Source organism: Trachinotus anak, unplaced genomic scaffold (genome assembly GCF_046630095.1).
Source record: "Trachinotus anak isolate AG129_WGS33_773 ecotype Australia unplaced genomic scaffold, CSIRO_AGI_Tana_v1 ptg000002l, whole genome shotgun sequence".
Lineage (NCBI taxonomy): Eukaryota > Metazoa > Chordata > Actinopteri > Carangiformes > Carangidae > Trachinotus > Trachinotus anak.
The window spans coordinates 23,247,525-23,266,441 of NW_027273853.1; the positions used below are offsets into that span (position 1 = coordinate 23,247,525).

Below are 18,917 nucleotides of genomic sequence, written 5' to 3' on the forward strand. Positions count from 1 at the left end.
CAGGGATACACAGTTTTCAGTGCGCAGGTCTGAGTACAACATCTGAGTGAGAATCTGGCAAAAACTTCTAAACTGGACATAATAGGCTACTATAATGTATATGTGTATATCAGTACTTACACTATTTACATAGTTTGCATTTACAGTATTTACCGTAGTTACACCGCTAGATGCGCAGTGCAAAACAAATATCATGGTGGCGATTGCAGGATAAGTGACAGAAAAAGTTTAGATGTGTTTAACCCTCCCCAGCGATGTGAACTAGGTGCATGCCGAATTCAGAAACACCTAACAAAAAGTTGTAAAACGTTTTAATATTTGCTCTGTGTGGAAAGTACGTTTGGCAATTCGCAAACAAACATAAGAGGAGGGGGAATTTTGAACGAAATACGGCGCGAATCAGTGCCAGAGGTCCATCTCACCAAGATCATCAGCTGACATCAGGCACCAGGGTGGGGGGGGGGGGGGGGGGGGGGGGGGGCAGTTCATGGAGAACGGGTGCGACATGGCAGATCCTAAAAGTGTAGCTGTCTAATCTGAGTTAAAAAATAAATAAATAAATAAATAAATATGCTATAATCTCTCAAACGCCCACGATGTGAAACTCGGTAGCTGCCCCCCCCCCCACCCCTCCCACCCTCCCTCCTCCTTGCTCAGTGTCTATTTCCAGCTTCCTCTCCAACAAACGGGAAGCTTTTCTGACCGGAGTCATATGATGTGACCGCTGGGAAGGAGGAACACGCCTGTCCACCAGAAGCCGCAGGGTTTCCCGCAGAAACTACAGAAAGGCTGCGGCTCCACGGAGAGGACCGTGTTTCTGCGCCCGGGGGAAGTTACGCCAGGACGGTGATGTCAATGTCGGAACCGAAAGTTTGCGACACTGCCAGCTTCCTCAGTCGCAGCGGCCGCTTAGCTTCATAGTAGCTAATGTAATATTATGTAACACAGCATTTCGTGATGTGGTGTCATGATAAGTGTGTACAGCAGCGCTTCGCCCGTGTCTTCCCCACCGCCGCGTCCATGCCGCTGCAGCGCGGCCGCTCGGAGCCATTTGTCTGTTGGGAGGATCTGCACTGATTGACCTAAATGCGGGTCAAGTCATCAACTGGAAGGCAGCATTTCAAAGACCATGGTTAACAAGGAGGAATTGGAAGAAAGGCTGAAGAAACTCCTGGTGAGGCTGAGAACCCCGCAAGAGGACAGGCAGCTGTGCACACTGATTCAGATCATCCAGGATCTGCTTTTCCTGGCGCACACCGACCATGGTAGGAAACGCATAGTTCCCGCATGTGGATCATGCTGGTGCTCATAAACAGACAGGCACAGTTTCCTTTGTTGACTGGGAGAGTTTGTCAGAGCCTTTTAGAAAAGTAATAATAATAATACTGCATAAAAATACTCAAAGTAAAGTACAGAAGAAAATGTAGCTCACTTAATACATCATTTGATTATTATTATAAGTGATGTCTTGGTGTGTAAGCAGGTTTTTAATGTAGTAGTTGGTGTGAATGGAGCAACTGCATGTTTTGTATGTAAAGTATCTGTCAACTTAACTCATCACCGTGCTTAGTTTCCTTTTTGGACTCAAGTGAACTTGAAAGCAAGGCTTAAAATCTAGGCTGAAGCAATCAGTTTATTTATCGATTTATCAATTTACAGGACAATAATAAGATTATTTTGGTATTTTTGATCATTTTCTACTTTTTGGGATTTGCTGTTTTTTTATCTGTCATGTGTGATAAAGTGTAAAATCCAGAGGTTCTTGACTGTTGGTCGGGCAAAATATTGGAATTTAGTCAAATTTAATGGCTGTTTTTCACTATTTCTGACATTTTATAGACTAATTAATTAATCAATCAATCATTTAATTGAAACACTGTTAGATAAATTGATAGTAATTGCAGAAGAGTAGTTTTATATTGTGATATTTCTTTAGCCTATACTCTTCTGCGCCTGTTTGTCACCTCATGTGCCCATAATTTAAACTCTTTGTTTTCTTGTCAGTGTGTTTTCATTCCTGCTGTGATTGAGCATCGCTCATTTTACAGCTTTTGCAAATGAACAAAGACAACTAGACTTGGAGCCTTATAATGGGATCCTTGTTGTTTCTAGACTGTTTTTCAAGCTTGCTCATAAAAATAGAAATGAGCGTGAAAAGCTGCGTCCCTTGCTTCAAAGTGAACCTGTGACATCATCACGTCTTCTTATCTGTTGTTCTTTGTTGCAGCAGCTGAACTGTTCGAAGACAAAGATGTCCACGTCCCTCTCATGGTGATGCTGTCGTCCTACATCAGCAGCCGAGGAGTCCAGCAGGTGATGCAAGAAATCAGAAACCCCACAGTCCTTTTGATTGTGTAGTTTATTTTTCCTTGTGCATCAGGAGTGTGTTATTCTTTTACAACGGTCTTCCTGAACAGAGAGAATAAACTTCATGTGGTGGCTTTCGACACAGCTTATTTCAATGACAAATGTAAAAGGCTGTAACTAACCATTATTTTCATTATTGATTAATATGTCAACTATATTTTAGATAAATCATGTCAGAAAAATAGTGAAAAAAGCTCAGTATAATTTCCCAGAGCCTCGGGTGACATCCTCAAATGTCAAAACCCAAAGATATTCAGTTTACAATTATGTGTGACAAGAAAAACCTTAAATCCTCACATTTAAGAAACAAACTAAAATGATTCTTCAATTGTCAAAATAGTTTTCATATTCATTTCCTGCTAATTGACCAATTGATTAATGGACTTGAATAGTTGCAGCTCTACAAATGTCCTTGCATGAGTTTTCCACGGTGCTGAAAGGGAACAGAAATGTGGGCCATCTTCAGCCAGACTCAGACTCAACAGCAGCATCACCTGCTCAGACAGTTTCTGCTCTGTACAGTTCAGGTCACCCAGAACTGACAGGCCTGAGCCTGACCCGGCGTGTTTATGGCATCTTGTGACTGCTCTGTACGGCAGCTTATCAGAAGAGAGATTGCAGCACAGGACAAACTGTGAGACTCATATACGGGTTCAGTCATAACAGACTCATTCCAAGGATAAAACGAAAGTCTTTGAATCTTTTAAAGCGCACGCATGTGGGATTTTGTCTCAAACATATTTCTGCTTCATATTCGGTTAATAATGATTCAGTTGTGGCTCATATAACACTAAAGACAGGGACAATGGCTGTGTGCTGGTTCTGGATGGTAGTTGCTTTTGGCACCTCTCCAGTGGAGTCAAACAAATTTTTAAAGCTCCTCTGGTGGCAAATAGCTCGAGCGTCCCACATGGAAAATAGACACATGCTCCTGTTCGCACGTTTCCAAAGCATCTGCAGGTTAAGGCGCATTTCCACAAAAGAACTGATTTGAATTTCAGTTTTCAGATTTCCCCTTCATCTATCCAGGAATTGTGACTTTTTGTCTTCATATGTTAATTTAATTTTTTCTCTTCTAGCCTTGAAATACAGTTTGTGATGGTGAGATCTTGTTGCTACAGGTGGGCTGGTCACTGCTGTGTCGGCTGATTGAAATATGCCCTGCTACGCTGGACCAGCTGACTCGACCTCTGCAGGCAGCCAAGGACTGGGAGGTACTGGGAGTGCACCAGTAAGTAAAAACGTATCAGGTGCTGTTCACTCCTGCACTTGTTGTGTGCATTAATGAATTCATGTTTTCTTATCACACGACTCTAATGGCCTATGTTTAATGGAAATACATGACATAATCACAGCAACATAGTCGTCCAGATTGCAAAAAGAAGCCAAGAGGTTGTCCAGTAAGCACATACTTACATGCAACTCTAATCATATCAGAGGCTTGATACACATTTAATATTTCATAATGTTTTATGGATAGAATGTCTCTAAATATGCATCACAGCTTTATGAAGACAGGACATTAATACAATGAGGTTGCACTCATGTGTTCATTAGTCCTAGCATGAGATTCCACATGTGAGCTGTGAGTGCATTATTTGTTTTTCTCTAATGATATGTAGTTGAATTTGAGCCACTTTTCCTTCTAGTGAGTAGATTTTAGCCTGCAAGTTGTAGATACATGTTTCTATTTGTTCTGAATCTTTTCAGTTTTCACTTCCTGTTTATTGTAAGTTGCCAGCTTTGCATCATAATGCCATGACACAATTTTCTTTCCCAGTGGCCCTTTCAATTCCTTCATCCTGCTGTCTCATGTTTTGCCACAACCTCCAAATTCCTTCACTTTCTGATTTAGGCCGTCTTCTCCCCCATTTCTACTGCAGCTCACTAAATCCGAATCTAGTTTAAAACAATGTAGAAGTTTGCAGAGGTGAGGCCTCTGCACACAGACAGTAAAATGGATCTCTCTGTCCTGGCTACAGCCCTGGTTCAGTACTGATGTGTTTTCCAGGCAGATCCTGAAGGTGCTATCTCAGTACAGCACAGACTGCAGAGTGACCATGGTGGGACTACGGGCTCTGGCGCTACTGCTCAGATCAGGTAAATGATTATATGAGTTATGTTACACCACATCAGGGAATTAGTCGGGCTGCACCCTGTATGACGCCAGCATGAGCACTAGAAAGCTGAAAGTCAATTCGATACCCTTTCCTGTGACTTCTGGCTAAAGCCCAGGTCACAGTTTGCGATTTTAATGGTGATTCTACTTCTGACTGGAAAAGTTGCTCAGCATACCAAAGCCACAGAAAGGTTTATGTTACGATGCACTGATGCCATCAAACCAATAAAAAAGAAACTTGAAATTTAATTGATCATAAAAACCTGTTAGGAAACTTGAAGAGTAATAATGTAATGTACTGTACGTCTATTAAAGCTCAAAGAACTGGAGACCACAAAGAATTATTGTTGACTGTAAATCTGCATAAGTTACAGTAAGTTACACATTTGTTACATTGGGATTTCCCTTTCAAAGCTGGTTTCTTTTTTTTTTTGTTTATTCTAAGAGCGACATTTCATTCCTGTTCCCTATTTCATGATGCTCGATATGATTTAAAGCTTTTGAGAAAGGCAGAGGGTAAATGGCGTCATATGGTCTGGAAACTGCTTTGATTTGTCCGTGAAAGTACAACAGTCAGGGGCTGTGCTGCCATAGACTTTCAGCTTCTGACACTGAGGAGCTTTTTTTTTTTTATAGAAAATGTTTGCATAATCTCAAAGAGAAAAACTCATATCTGAATTTGCTAAGAGATATTCATGACTTATCACATGGTATATTGTGAAACTGAAAGTTTGGAGATAACATTATAGTAAATCCAGAGGTCACAAAATGGTTTGTGGATATCTTGTGCTTTAAAAATCTTGAATTATATAATTTTTTTGTTTTTCAGCAATAAATATTAGTGTCAGTTTTTTGATCCACTTAAATTTAAAATGACGTTGAAGTTTGTTGGATGGGAGGGATCGATCAGTGATTGATGACATACGTATTTGCCGTTCCTCATTGTTATTTGTAATGGACAGAAATCAGCGTCATTAAGGCATCAGATGTGGTTTTTAAAGCTTGTTTTAATTTGTGGCTGTGTAGACATGATTCCTCTGCTGGTGCTGGAGGAGGAAGAGGATGCGTTTGGCCTGGTGGTGCATGCGATGAAGACGTTTCCTACCAGCGAAGAACTGCAGCTCCAAGGCTGTGGAGCTCTGCAGTTCCTCCTAGAGAGCGGTGGGCAGACACACACTGTAACCTCTTGTATACTATATTACTATATTACTATATATTATACTATGTTGTGCAAAGCAATATGCAAAGTCTGCATATTCTAACGCAGGTGTCCTGCATCATAGCGACTGGCTCATGTATCATGGAGCTACTGAATGCATTTTATTGATGGTGACATAAACTCATTTACATTTTACTCATCTGAGTTTTATTCCAGTAAATATACTATGCTAGCTTAACAACCTGTAGCCGTGCTCCGAGTCCTGCGAGGCTCATCATGTGGAGCAAAGCTTTGTTATTACTTTTTTTTAATTTTTTTTTTATCAGTACTGGGAAAAAACCAAGTAAAGTTTAGTCTCGGGTAGGTTCAAGAGGAATATAGTTTATTATCTGTGAGGTGGCCATTTATAGACAGGTTTAGCCCCACAACACTACAGAAGAGATAAGATAACATAATCCTTTATTAGTCCTACAGTGGAAAATGAATAGATAGATAATAATAGATAAGATAATAATATAATATGTACAAATCAGATATTTAAATATAGCAGATAAGGAACATTGCACACAGTAGCTGATAAGTGCTGTCAGAGTGTCTTCAGATTCAGTCGTCAGATTGGACTTTCATTTGCCTAAACTGAACTCCGTCAGCCTCCCCTGCACTTTAACTCTGCATTTTTCTGTGTGCTTGTGTCTTGGTAGCTGAATATATTTCCTTGTGTCTGTGTTTCCAGTGAGCGATGACCACCTCATGGAGTTTGTGGAGAACCAGGACCATGTTGTGGTCTTGGCGGCTCTCCAGAGGTTCCCAGACAGCTCCGAGCTGCTCCTGCAGGCCATGAAAGTGCTGCTCCCACTGGCTGGTCCTGGTAGGAACTCATTACACACCAGCATTGTTCATGAGGGCTATGAGGGAAGGGAAAGAACTGGAGTGCTAACTTTACTGCTTTCTGGCTTCTTCCATACATCGATCTCAGACTGATGGATCGATCTGTCAGCATAGTGCAGAAGCGTATCATCTAATTAAAAGAGCAAAGGGTGGATGGATAGATTGAGTAGGAATGTGCGCTTTCACTCTACTAGTGTACTGATCAATGTGTTACACCACAAGACTCAGAAGTGCACAGTGTCCCTGAAAGAAGCGCATTAAACTCTTATCGTTTTATGACACACAATCTATTTCTAGCCTTTCTTTATTTCACACAGTCTATTTCTAGCTGACTCTTTCTGTGATGTCGCTATGACATCTTACTGAAAATCAGATTAGACCCCAGAAAACATGTGTGACGTGCTGCTATTTGTGGGACGCGATAGTGGTTTTTGTTCAATAATAGTCAACACTTCTTGGAAATTCCCCAATTGTAAGGGAGACAGAATGGATACCCTCTGTATTTGCTTTCCAAATACATACTGTCATGCAATGTTAATTGAGTCTTCCAACATTTCCATGAAAAGTTATTTTAGATTGATTTGGAACAACAAATGCAATTATCAGACAGCAGGAAGCCTCTGCGTACGCTTGTATTACCAGAATTTAATTTTGCTGCCGTCATCAGAAAGGATGTTGTCAAACAGGAAGCTATTGTTTATTTAAGATGGGAGTTTGTGAAAATACCAGGGCAGATCAGGGCATTTACAGTTTATTTCTCCCTAAACGTTATTCAAGTTTCATTCACACATATTTCCCTTGTAACAAAAGGATAATGAAATGAAACGCGTCATTGAATGATTCTCACAATATTTAAAGGTCCCATGTTGTATAAAGTGAGATTTCCATGTCTTTTTTGATTATAAAGCAGATCTAGTTTCTGTATTAATACTGTAAAAGTATCAAAGTGCTCAGTCCACAGAGAAATGCACACAGTGCATGTATTCAGAAACAGAGCCTTAAAATGGGCCGTCAGGGCTTCTGCAACTTTGTGATGTCACAACAACGCAGTCACCAACCTCAGCTATGCCCCAAGCCCAGCCCACCTGGACCCACCATCCAACTTGGCAGGACTAGGTTTCTCTGAGTGTTTACCAGAAATCTGCAATAATTTTATTCAGTCACTAAAAAAAAAGTCAGCCAATCAGAGAGAGGAGATGTAAAACTACACTGTGATGGCTTTTGGCACTTTAAACAACAAATATATCTTCTTATGGATCTCATCACTTCAAATAATATTGGATCTTTAATGCACACAAGAAGTGCATGTGTATGTTTTTTGCTTGCTGAAATATTGGCTATTTTCCATTTAAAAGTTTCAAATTTTTTTTCCCATCCCTGCACAAAATAGCAGCGTGCAGGAATGTGACATGGGAGCTTCAGTAGGTTTTTCATCCATTTCAAAGCTTTGTCGAACTTATGCAACATTAGATCATCCATCCACCAACTAACGTGTTACTATTGCTTCAGACAAAAACAGGACGGAGATAAATAAAGAACTGCACTGCACTGAAATTCTAATTATCTGGATGGTCCCTGCATGAAAAGGGGAGCTGAATATGAAAAAGAGAGTGAAAAAGTGCACAGGACAAAAGTGGACGAGTTTCAGCCATGAACTATTTTTCCACATTAATGTTCACAGATGTGTGATTTGTCACGGTCATGGGGGATTCCAGGCTATTTGGAAATAATGTTCGTATTCATTTGGGGGGGATTTTTTCTGACCTCCTTTATTTTCTTGCATCGACTGATTTCTTTTTGACAATTGAAGAGATCCTTATGTTTGTGACCGCTAATCAGTTCTTATTATATACTAATGCCATAAAGACAACACATTATATTTATTAAGCATCATCTAGCAGCATATACCAGCTTATACTTTGATTGATTCGACTAAAATTAAATTAAATTCCCAAATTGATTGTCAGCATGAAAATTTGAAATGCAGAAAAGCAGATGAGTCCTGTTCATACTTGAGTTTACTTGAGCTTTTCTCCTGCAGGCAGTAACGTGGAGATGCTGATGTCAGGAAGCGCTCGGTGCTACAGTGTCATCATCGCCGCCATGGATGCCTTCCCCGAGGTGGAGGAGCTGCAGGAGACCGCCTGTTGCTTGTTCAGGAAGTTTACGTCAGGTCAGGCCCAGATTTCAACAGAGAATAGTAATATTTATGTAACATTTTGATAGAATTTTAATGCCTCCTCCAATCTAATGTTGTAACATACATTAATAGATCACATAAACATTTTTCAGTTGGTTTGATTCATTGATAAGTTGAGGTTCTCCTCCAACACTTTTGTCCCAGTGTGAAGTATGAGAAGGTCCCAAAATGAGCCTGGGATGGAAAGAAAAGTAGAAAAGAATAGAATAAAACAGAATAGAATAGAATAGTATAGAATAGAATGCCTTTATTTGACATTGCACCGCTGGACAATGAAAATTAGTGCGTCTTCTCAGTGGTGCTACAATTTAAATGATAAATGATAAACACACAAATGGCGCATTGGTCACCACATAAATAACATACACATAAAACAAGTGTAATTATAAAAATATGAATAATAGAATGGTCTATTGCGCTAATCATGTCATACATAACCAGTATGAGATGGATCCAAGTGAACATTCAGCAGACTCTGAGATGCTCTGTCAATAAATAACTCTGAAGAATCGTCTCATTTGTTGACAGTCGATGATGATAACACTGTTTGCGAAATCAATCGATCCTCACTATCAAAGCAGTAGTGTTTGGATTTCATTCATTCTGACAAGCTAATGTGTTCAATTGACAGTTGATAGATAAAGGTTGATAATCAGTAGAGACATCTGTTTGATTCTCTTGTTTTGTGTCATCTCGTAGAGAGTTACTACAACATCCTGGTGCTGAACGGCGTCCAGAGGGTTGCAGTCAGGGCCTGTCAGACTTTCCCCAACAATGCTGTGCTGCAAGCAGCCGCTCTCTCCTGCCTGGCTGACCTCAGTGAGGACACACACAATCACTCACACATACTATTTTTAAGACATTTATTTATCTCCACGCAGATGGATTAGTTACGGAGAACAGTGGCTTGACCTCAAGAGTGACACATAGCAGGGGCGGCCTGATGGCAGAGTGGTTAGTGCGCGTACCACATGAGCGGATGCTCTCAGCAGGCGAGCGGCCTGACTCTTTCCTGCTTGTCATTCCCCCCCTCTCTCCGCCCCTTTCCTGTCACTCTCTACTGTCCTGTCAATAAAGGCAAAAAATGCCCAAAAAAAAAAAAAAAAAAGAGTGACACATATCAGTGTTATACACAATAAGCTTATCTATGTACAGGAACTACGCTGATTGATTTGATTTGATTGCACCACATTGTTTCCTTCTGCCAGCTGCGACCATCGTGCAGAACAAAGCGGTGGCTGAGCAGGGCCTGGAGAAGGGAGAAGAGGAGGAGAACAGGGGCAAAGAGGAGGTGGAGGACATGGGCCTGGGCTGGATGGAGGCCTGCTGTGTGGCACTGGAGCTCCATGCTGCTGAGCCAGCAGTTCAGGTCAGTCCAACTTCTTCCAGCCCCCGAGCTACAGCAAATATTTAAAGGTCCCATGTTGTATAAAGTGAGATTTCCATGTCTTTTTTGATTATAAAGCAGGTCTAGGTTCTATATTAATACTGTGAAAGTATCAAAGTTCTCAGTCCACAGAGAAATGCACACAGCCTGTATTTAGAAACTGAGCCTCTAAATGAGCCGTCAGGACATCTGTAACTTTGTGATGTCACAACAAAGCAGTCGCTGCCTTCAGCCATGCTTCAGGCCATGCCCACCTGGACCCATTATCCAGCCTGGCAGGATTTGGTTTCTCTGAGTATTTACCTGAAATCTGTTATATATTCATTTGATCACTCAGAAAACAGTCAGCCAATCAGGGGAGAGGTTCAGAGCCTCTCATCACTGACCCGTTGTTACTTGAGCTCGAGAGAGAAGCCTGAGAGAGGAGATGGAAAACTACATAGAGATGGTTTTTGGTCCTGTAAAGTACAAATATACAGTATCTTCTTGTTAACCTGGTATAACTCCAGTCATCAAAGCCTCTGACTTGTGTGAATCCCTTCCTTCGCCTCAGGAAGCTGCGAGCTGGGCCATTCACAATCTGTTACTGCATGGAGCTGTGGTGAACCACTCAGAGGAGGAGCAGGATGAGCGGTACACACTGAAACAAAGAGACATCCCACACATCTTCCTCATATGTTTAACACGTTAATCACTGAGAGAATGTAATTACTACTGTTGTATACTGTGTGGTTGTTTTCAGGACTCCGGTTCACAGACAGTTGATGGCGGCCATGCTGCTCCACTCCTCCTCTCCCAGCGTGTTTAAAGCTGCTACCAGTGCTATTGCCACACTCATTACTCACAACAGTGAGTATTCAGCAGTACCTATGTGGCTACACTGGAAAATGCTGACATGCATGCACACTAACAGGCTCTTCCTGTGGTCAGCTCTTATTTAGACATAAATCCACATGTTACCACCATTATATTGTCAAGACCCCTTAATAACTACAGAGTGGCAGAAGGTTTATGCTAAAGGTGATAGAGCAAACTGTTTGTGACTGAAAGTTTCTGTGGAGCTTTCTGAAAGACAACCCCACTTAACCTTTGATCCTAATAAGTTCAGCAATGAATGCAGTACTGTTTTGTTGGGTTGTACAGTAAACGTCTGCTTTGGTTGCAGGTAAGATGCGTTCTCTGCTGCTGTCCAGTGGCCTCCATGTAAACCTGGTAGAGATGATGAAGAGACATTCAGGCTCAGCAGAAGTTTCCATCAGCGCCTGCAAACTGCTCAACCTGCTCTTTCAGGGAAGGTGGGCACAAACACGGTTTCAATCCAACGTGTCCTCGTTGGTTTTAGCAATAGATGAGGTCAGAAATAAGCATGGGAAAAACAAGGTTACTGAGATAGAGTGTTGTTTATTATTCATCTTGGTATACAGAATTTTAAAAGAGCCATTTGTAAGTTTTGTAAGTTTTGCTATTGCTACATAGCTAACGTTAGCATTAACAGCTGTTTACTTGCCAGTCTAGAAGTAACGAGTTCAGCATCAAATGTTCATTTACTCACCAACAGCTGTCTCCAGCGGTGGAAAGCAACACCAATGTTACGTCTTTTCTTCTGCTGATGTTAGCACGCTACGCAGCTAGCTCCGGCACATCTCGTCACTTTGCGATAGCGACTCACTGTAGCTGCCCGGAAGACGTAGCTCTGCTCAGAAGGCGATGGCCGAAGCTCTTGTCAATTGCCAGTCACCACCGTCAAAACTCACAAATTGCCCCCTTTTTTTAATTTATAATGTCTGTAGGACAGCCAGTCTGGATGAGTTAAACATGGCCATGAGTCAGATCCTCAGCACCATGAAGGTCCACAACTTCCAGCCGGAGGTTCAGCTGGAGGCTCTGCAGGCCAGCCTGGTCTTCCTCTGCCCAGGTACGTTCAAGTCTAATTTCATTTTGTCAACACTGAAGTGCTCTTTCTGTGGTGTTTATGTGTGGACCAGAGTTGACCTCCAAGTCAATTGTCAGTTATATACTCAACTCTACTCCTCCCAATCTTGTGAATATCTCTGTTACGCCTTGAGGGAATGTCTGCAAATCTGGTATAAACATTCACTTGGACTTAAGAATGAACTGATTAGATTTTGGTAGTTAAAACACTTTAGCCAGCACTCCTCACTTCACGCAGCATTTGTGACAAAATACCACACAAATGGTTAATATTTTACATGACTCTGTAAACAGGGGTTGAATCTGAAACTAGTGTGAGTGGCAGAGGCATACAACTGTGAAGCGGTAGTTCTAGTTCTAGTTCTAGTTCTAGTTAATAGTATACAGTTACAGAAGATGCTAGATTTCTGAACTGTTGTGAAAATGCTGCTTTCAAACAGATACAAATGACTTCATGCAGCTTTATTAACAGGCATTAAATTGCAATTCGAGCAGTCGAATTAGAGGGGAACAGCTCTAAATACAGTTTTGAGCTTATCAGTATCTGATCATTGTAGAAAGAAGGTCAGGAATGTGTACATGTGTCCATGTGCAGTATGTAATGTCACAGTCTATCTGGTGAGAATATAGCATGACAAACCTCCCAGACACAGGTGGATACAGGTCATATTTTCTCTGTATAGCAGAGCAGCTATATATTTTCTTTTTAAGAGCAGCTGAATGACAAGCTGGTTAAGTGGAGCAGCTTGTTTGTGTTTTAATGTCTGTCAGAATGAGGTTACATAGACTCTGCCTCCGCTCCCAGCACTGCACCAGTAACAGTCCTGATTAGATTTATGATTGACAACAGAGCGGGTGTGTGTGTGTGTGTGTTTACTCGTGTCTTTGTCTTCACTTGTCTACCTGTTTTTTGTGAATTCCCAGACAGGAGTTTAAGGGAGCACGGCAGCTCGGTCGCAGATCCCGACATGGCCGACGTGTCGCTGAAGGTCCTGAAAAACCAGTGTGTGGTGGAAGGAGCTCACACCCTCTACCTGGAGGTTCTCAACAGGGTATGACTGCCCAAAATATCCCTCTAATTCTCGCCATCTTCTTTCAGTTTCATTCACATTTTTTGTTTTTGAATTCTTTGCTCCTTTTTTTTTTTTTTTTAAATCTGACTTGATAAAATATGATAAGATGACTGATATCACAAAAACCCAAAAAAAGCAAAAGATGGTAGAGCTGGAAAAACACAGACTGTAATTTGTTTTCCAGAAAAAGAGAGTGTACACGTACACAGCCAGGACCTATAGTTACATCATTACATACATAAATTCATTACATAAATTAAACAACAGATCATCCATTCATTGCAGAAATTATACAGCAGCTTGTCCTACAACCAGAACATCGGAAGGATGTAATTAAATTTCTAAAAAGAATACTTACTGGGATGAATGAATGATGGCATGTTTTTTTTTTTTTCCCTCTGTGGTTGTTGGCATTCTCTGCCTGAGGATGGGATGGTCAGCACTGACACAAGTGGCTTCAGTGATATCAGTGGGAAAGCCAAAAGCCAATAATTGACCATAATATCTTCAGCTTTTAACAATCTTTTTTCCCCTATAAAGTGATTTTGTTGCGAAATGAGATATAAACCATTTGACAGATGTGACATTTACATTTGCACAATGACAAAGGCGAAAGCAATTCTTTTCTTATTTCAGAAACAGCAAAAAGAAACCACAACACTGTTGCCAGGCACCATGACGTCGATATCTCAAATATAGTAAAGTATGGACAGAAAATCTTTCTGTAGCTGTGCAGAATTTGCGCATTGTTATCGTAAAGCATGAAGTTCAAAGAATTAGTTTGAGCAAATGACGAAAGCTAATAAAAAAATTATGCATTTTGTTGAACTTGCAATGTATCAATAATCTCTCAGTCTTAGTAGATAAATCAGTCTTTCCATCTCGTGAACCTCTCTGATGATTTCAAGCCAATTATCTGCTGCAGCTGCAGGTTTACACAGGAAGTGATTTACAGCATGTGCTTGGATGATAAAAGGACAGTAACAGACTGAATCGAAATCTTGAACTTCAGGTTGTTTTTGCAAAGATTTTTTTATAGCCCGGTGCAGTAAATCCTTCCTTCATGAAGCTTCTAATGTTCAGCTTGCCTCCACACTAGCAACAGCCGTGGCCAGAGGCATTAGGTTGGCTGTCCGTCGACTCATTCACTCGTCCGTTCTTCCGTCCAAGGGAATTTCTTCAAATTTTTCTTTTTTCACCTCCACCCTCGAGGCAACATGACCAGGGGCCCCAGCGGGACATGGGGGCGACCCCATGCTAATTTGGTCAGATTTGATAGAAATGTTCACTTGGACTCTGATTAGATTTTGCTAATCAAAGATCAAAGGTCGAGGTCACAGTGATTGTGGTAACTTTTTTACAGATGTACTCAATTAACCCCATTTATATTAACGAGGTTTGTGGTAACATGTTTATATCAACCAAGATGTTGAGCCATGTGTATTAGACACACGGCCTTTCTTTCTTACCCCATAATATTCTTGTCATACAGCACATAACTGTAGACGTGTTTGTTATCGAGATGTTATGTTGACGAGTTCTGAGTGAGACCAGCATGACGTTCAGTGTTGTTTGTGTCTGTGCAGTTCATCAGCAGCCCGATCATCCAGAGGTGTGGTCTGAAGGTGCTGTCGGCTCTGGCTGACTGCTCCGGTGCAGTGGACCTGCTCTGCCAACAGGGGGCCATAGACACAGTGCTGCATACACTACAGATGTTCCCTAGGGAACGAGGTACAGTGTACACAGTTGTTACTGTTGGCCCATGAACAGCCCAAAGGCTAAATGAACACAAATTAGATTTTGCTATTACACTGGAGCGATTAAGTGGTAGTTACGTCCATAAAAGCAGGTTTGGCAGTATTTCAGCTGCAGTGAATGTAGGGGATGGTTATTTGTCTAAAACTTCAGATCTGTTTGTGCAGTAGTAGCTGTGTTCTTCATTCAATCTGATCTCATTCAGTTTGATTAAAAAAAACTCCCTCATTCAAACATGTGAAATGCTCTGATCTCAATATTAAAAATGACTAACTGTGCTTTCACTAACTCCAGAGATACACTACTGGGGTCTGACCCTGCTCAACTACCTCGTATCCAAGAAGAAGCTGTCGAGGATGATCGTGCCTGTTCTCGCCTCCGTTGTGGTCGTGTCACTCATCCAGTACAGAGAGGACTCTGAGATGCTCCTGAAGGTAACCTGAGCGCTTTCCTGTGATCGAGCTAGCACATCGATAAACTAAATCATATTAAAATCAATAAAATCATATTCTCCATATGTAAGGGAACATGCTTGTTTGGTACAAGCCCCAACAAAAATCATATTGTCATCATAAAAAAAAAAAATTCAGTGGAAATGAAAATGCTAGAACAATCATTTGCAATCGTAATATCTGCCAAAAATTTTTTTGGCAGATTTTTTTGCATATCGTGCAGCCCTAGCTAAAACTAATAACGGTCTACCTTTTCTGTCTCATAACTAATAACTCTCTTGTGATGTGAAGTGTTGATGTGATTGGTTGTTAGTAGTCTGAATACAGAGCTCCACTCAAAGCAGCGTGGACTAGTGACCGGGGTAGAGGGTGTTGTATGTTGTACAGGTTGTAAAGCTTTGCGATTTTTGAGCTGTATAAATAAAACTGGCTTGACTCTGTTGATTGTTCCTGGTTCAGACTCATGGTGTGTCTCTTGTGCAGTGTTTCCAGGTGGCTCTGAGGATGCTTGATGCTTGTTCAGGAGCAGCTGCTGAACTGCAGAGAGAAGACTTTGACAGGCAGATCTTCCAACAACTCAGGGATGAGACTCCAGACCAGAGCAACAGCCCGGTGAGTCAGACCACCACCACGAGGCCGACATTTGTGGCTTTTGAGTAAAATGCCTCCACAACTATTGGATCTCTGAAAATTTGGTACAGATGTTGTTGTCCTCATCAGAAACTTTGGTCCCCTGAATTTTTGTCTAGCGCCATCATCAGGTCAAATTTCAAAAATGCGAAACTAATGACATTCCCATCAGCCTCAGCTGTTTGTCTTTTGTCCTAATTAGCAAATGTCTTTGTCTAATTACAGCCTCACAGAGCCACTAGCATGGCTGTAGCTGTATCTCAGTTCAGGGGCCGCTTCCTTTGAGGACGCCGTCGTATACAGCGAAGGCCATTTTGAAATGAGACAGTCTGGTCTATGGAGGGTGACTAGCTATTCCTGCCCTTATTGTTGCGTTACAAAAGGGCAGATCCTGTCGCCTAGCAACTTTGCAAACACATAAGATTTTTTTCATGAAAACTTGAGGCTTTAAGGCCCTTGGTGTTTGCTGCCATAATATTTTCATTATGGGTGTGCAATGAATCTTGGGATTGGTTGGGCCACAAACGATCATAACTGTTGGAGGCAAAGACTACATTTCTCTTGCTACTATTAAATTGGACAGCCAAGTCGCACCGCTGTTACGCAACCAGTTTTCAAATGAAGCCTCCGAAGGATGCAGCCCCTGAATTGGGACACAACTTTAGTCTCGTTGAGTATTATTTGCTATTTTCCTAAAGATCCCGGGCTGTGTAAATGTATTTTTTTAAATAATGCAACTGCAGACATCAGGAGTTTCAGTCATGTGGATCTGTACTCACACAGTCTCCACAAAAAGTAACACACAGTAAGTACCATTTTAGCCTTCTTCTGACCTCCTCTCCCCCCACTCTCTCTCTCTGCTGTCAGCTGCGGAAGTCGGTGTGCCTCGCTCTGTCGAAGATGTGGTGCGACTCCGAGCTACACTACAGCATGCTTGAAAAGGCCTGCAAGGACGGAGACACGACAATGGCCGAGTGTCTGATCGAGCTTGGCGCCGACATCAACAGGAAGACGAAGACAGAGTCTCTCATCTACCAGGTCAGAGGTCACAATACCAAACTGGCCGGATTCCGGCTTGTCACATGAAGTTTATTAAGTTCATGTTTTCAATGTTGTCTAGGACAGACTTCCAAAAGTCTTTAAATCCAGGGTCTGGAATCTCCAGATATTTGATTTTCAGGATCATTTTTAGATGAGAAACCTGCAAAAATACTACAGACCTAAGAAATAAAAAAACTTATCGCCACTTACTATTAACTACTGTTTTTATTATCAGTTTACATAAAACACAACAAACTAAGGAAAGTCAATGTCTTAAATATTTCCTGGTTCCAGCTTCTCAAAAGTGAGAAGTTGCTGCTCTTGTTCTCTTTTTATGCCTGTGTGCCGGCGACAGCCAGGGCCATCTGTCTGTCCCATCCTCATGAAGGCCTTGAGGGAATTTCTTCAAATTTGGCACAAATATGGGCCCAATTCCAATCTGGCCCCCGCACCCTCCCACTCAGAGACTGACTGTAACACTGAGGAGTCACACTCACGGCTCATCATTAACAGGGAAGGTAAAAATAAACCGGCAAGCTTTGGGACGCCCTCGCCTTCCTCTGATGGAAACAGGAAAATATTTCAGGACGTCAGCTTCATTGAAAAAAAAACTTTTTCAGCGCTGTAACTCAGGAAGGGGAGATTGTGACCATATTTCCAGCAGCTTGGCTGGTTGGCACAGGCAAACAACTACGAGGAAGTGATTCTAGATTTTAGCCCCAGTAACGTGTTATGGGTATTTACATGTCAATATATTTTTTGACATTTTATAGACTCATAGATAAAGCTGGGTATTTGTCAGTATAGTGTCAATGCAAAACCTGAGTTTCATTCCCAATCAAGAGTCATGTAAACATGTTTTCCAAACTTCTCAAATGCTGCAGACTTCAACTTTCACACGAATTCAATATTTTGATTAACATTAGGAACTCTCTGGTCAGAGATAAATTATCAAGATTAAAAATCAAACCAGAAATTCAGTGCCGGGTTTTAGTCATTGATCAAAAAAGTATTGAGGTTCAATTCAACCTGAGACCACTTACAGACGGATGAATCAGTGATGATAATAATCATCAATCAGTCCATCATGGCCTCTGTGTTGTGTTTGCAGGTGTGTGAGAGAGGCGGACCTCTGGAGCTGGTGGAGCTCCTGCTCAGCCGAGGCGCACACGAGCAGCATCTCCGCAGGGCTCTGGCCGTGAGCGTGAAGCGGTGTGACGGGCCCACGGTCATTCAGCTGCTGGGCCGTCTGGGCCTGGACCTGAACAACAGCGCCCTTTGCTTGGGGGGCTTCCGGCTGGGTCGCCTGGACGCTGCCTGGCTCAGCCCTCTGCTGGCCGAAAGAGGAAGAGCACACAGTTTACGTTACAGCAACAGTGAGGATGAGTTGATGCTCTTTTGAATTATTGTACATTGATTATCGTTGTATTTTGGACAAAGCAAGTAATTTAAAGGTGAAGCTGTGGTGGGCATTTTTCATGTCCAACAGTTGATTAGTTATTTTAAAAAATGATTGACAGATGGAATTAATATTTAGTAGCACCCCAGTCATAATTACAATGTACCATGTTCTTGCTCTTTAAGGTAAAGGTATGAGTCTGGCCAGGTACATTCAGTCTCTCCAGAAGTCCAAGAGTGTCAGCGGTCCTCCCAGGTCGATGGCCGACCCCTGTCTGACCTCTGGCTACATTTCCGATGAAAGTGACGACTCCAGCTTCAGCTTTGTCTCCATGGACGACAGCCTGTTTTTCAACGACGACATGGAGAGCGATGGTAAAGTTTCAGGGTTGTTGGCTGGAGGTTCTGAGCCTCTCTTCTGATTGGCTGACTGATTTCTGAGTGATCTAATATAAATAATATAATAATAATATATAAAATATGGCAGATTTCAGGTAAACACACTCAGAGAAACCA

At 41.7% G+C, this 18,917-nt stretch overlaps 1 protein-coding gene across 2 annotated transcripts in view; it reads left to right on the top strand.

Annotated features, from left to right (window-relative positions):
* Positions 1 to 728: 728 nt before the first annotated feature.
* The window catches only part of lrrk2 (leucine-rich repeat kinase 2), a 37,573-nt gene continuing 19,384 nt past the window's right edge, over positions 729 to 18,917 (top strand). Inside the window, exons 1-20 of one of the 2 annotated variants that reach the window (XM_071506979.1) lie at positions 729 to 1,265; positions 2,228 to 2,313; positions 3,489 to 3,598; positions 4,379 to 4,467; positions 5,513 to 5,647; positions 6,379 to 6,513; positions 8,575 to 8,706; positions 9,433 to 9,552; positions 9,942 to 10,102; positions 10,674 to 10,753; positions 10,863 to 10,969; positions 11,286 to 11,415; positions 11,911 to 12,035; positions 12,977 to 13,104; positions 14,712 to 14,856; positions 15,175 to 15,314; positions 15,816 to 15,944; positions 16,830 to 17,000; positions 18,115 to 18,379; positions 18,588 to 18,776. In XM_071506979.1, the coding sequence (XP_071363080.1) occupies positions 1,130 to 1,265; positions 2,228 to 2,313; positions 3,489 to 3,598; positions 4,379 to 4,467; positions 5,513 to 5,647; positions 6,379 to 6,513; positions 8,575 to 8,706; positions 9,433 to 9,552; positions 9,942 to 10,102; positions 10,674 to 10,753; positions 10,863 to 10,969; positions 11,286 to 11,415; positions 11,911 to 12,035; positions 12,977 to 13,104; positions 14,712 to 14,856; positions 15,175 to 15,314; positions 15,816 to 15,944; positions 16,830 to 17,000; positions 18,115 to 18,379; positions 18,588 to 18,776 (2,713 nt within the window). In that variant the 5' untranslated portion in view covers positions 729 to 1,129. The remainder of the gene's footprint in view (positions 1,266 to 2,227; positions 2,314 to 3,488; positions 3,599 to 4,378; positions 4,468 to 5,512; positions 5,648 to 6,378; positions 6,514 to 8,574; positions 8,707 to 9,432; positions 9,553 to 9,941; positions 10,103 to 10,673; positions 10,754 to 10,862; positions 10,970 to 11,285; positions 11,416 to 11,910; positions 12,036 to 12,976; positions 13,105 to 14,711; positions 14,857 to 15,174; positions 15,315 to 15,815; positions 15,945 to 16,829; positions 17,001 to 18,114; positions 18,380 to 18,587; positions 18,777 to 18,917) is intronic. The other variant, XM_071457005.1, reaches the window with a different exon arrangement.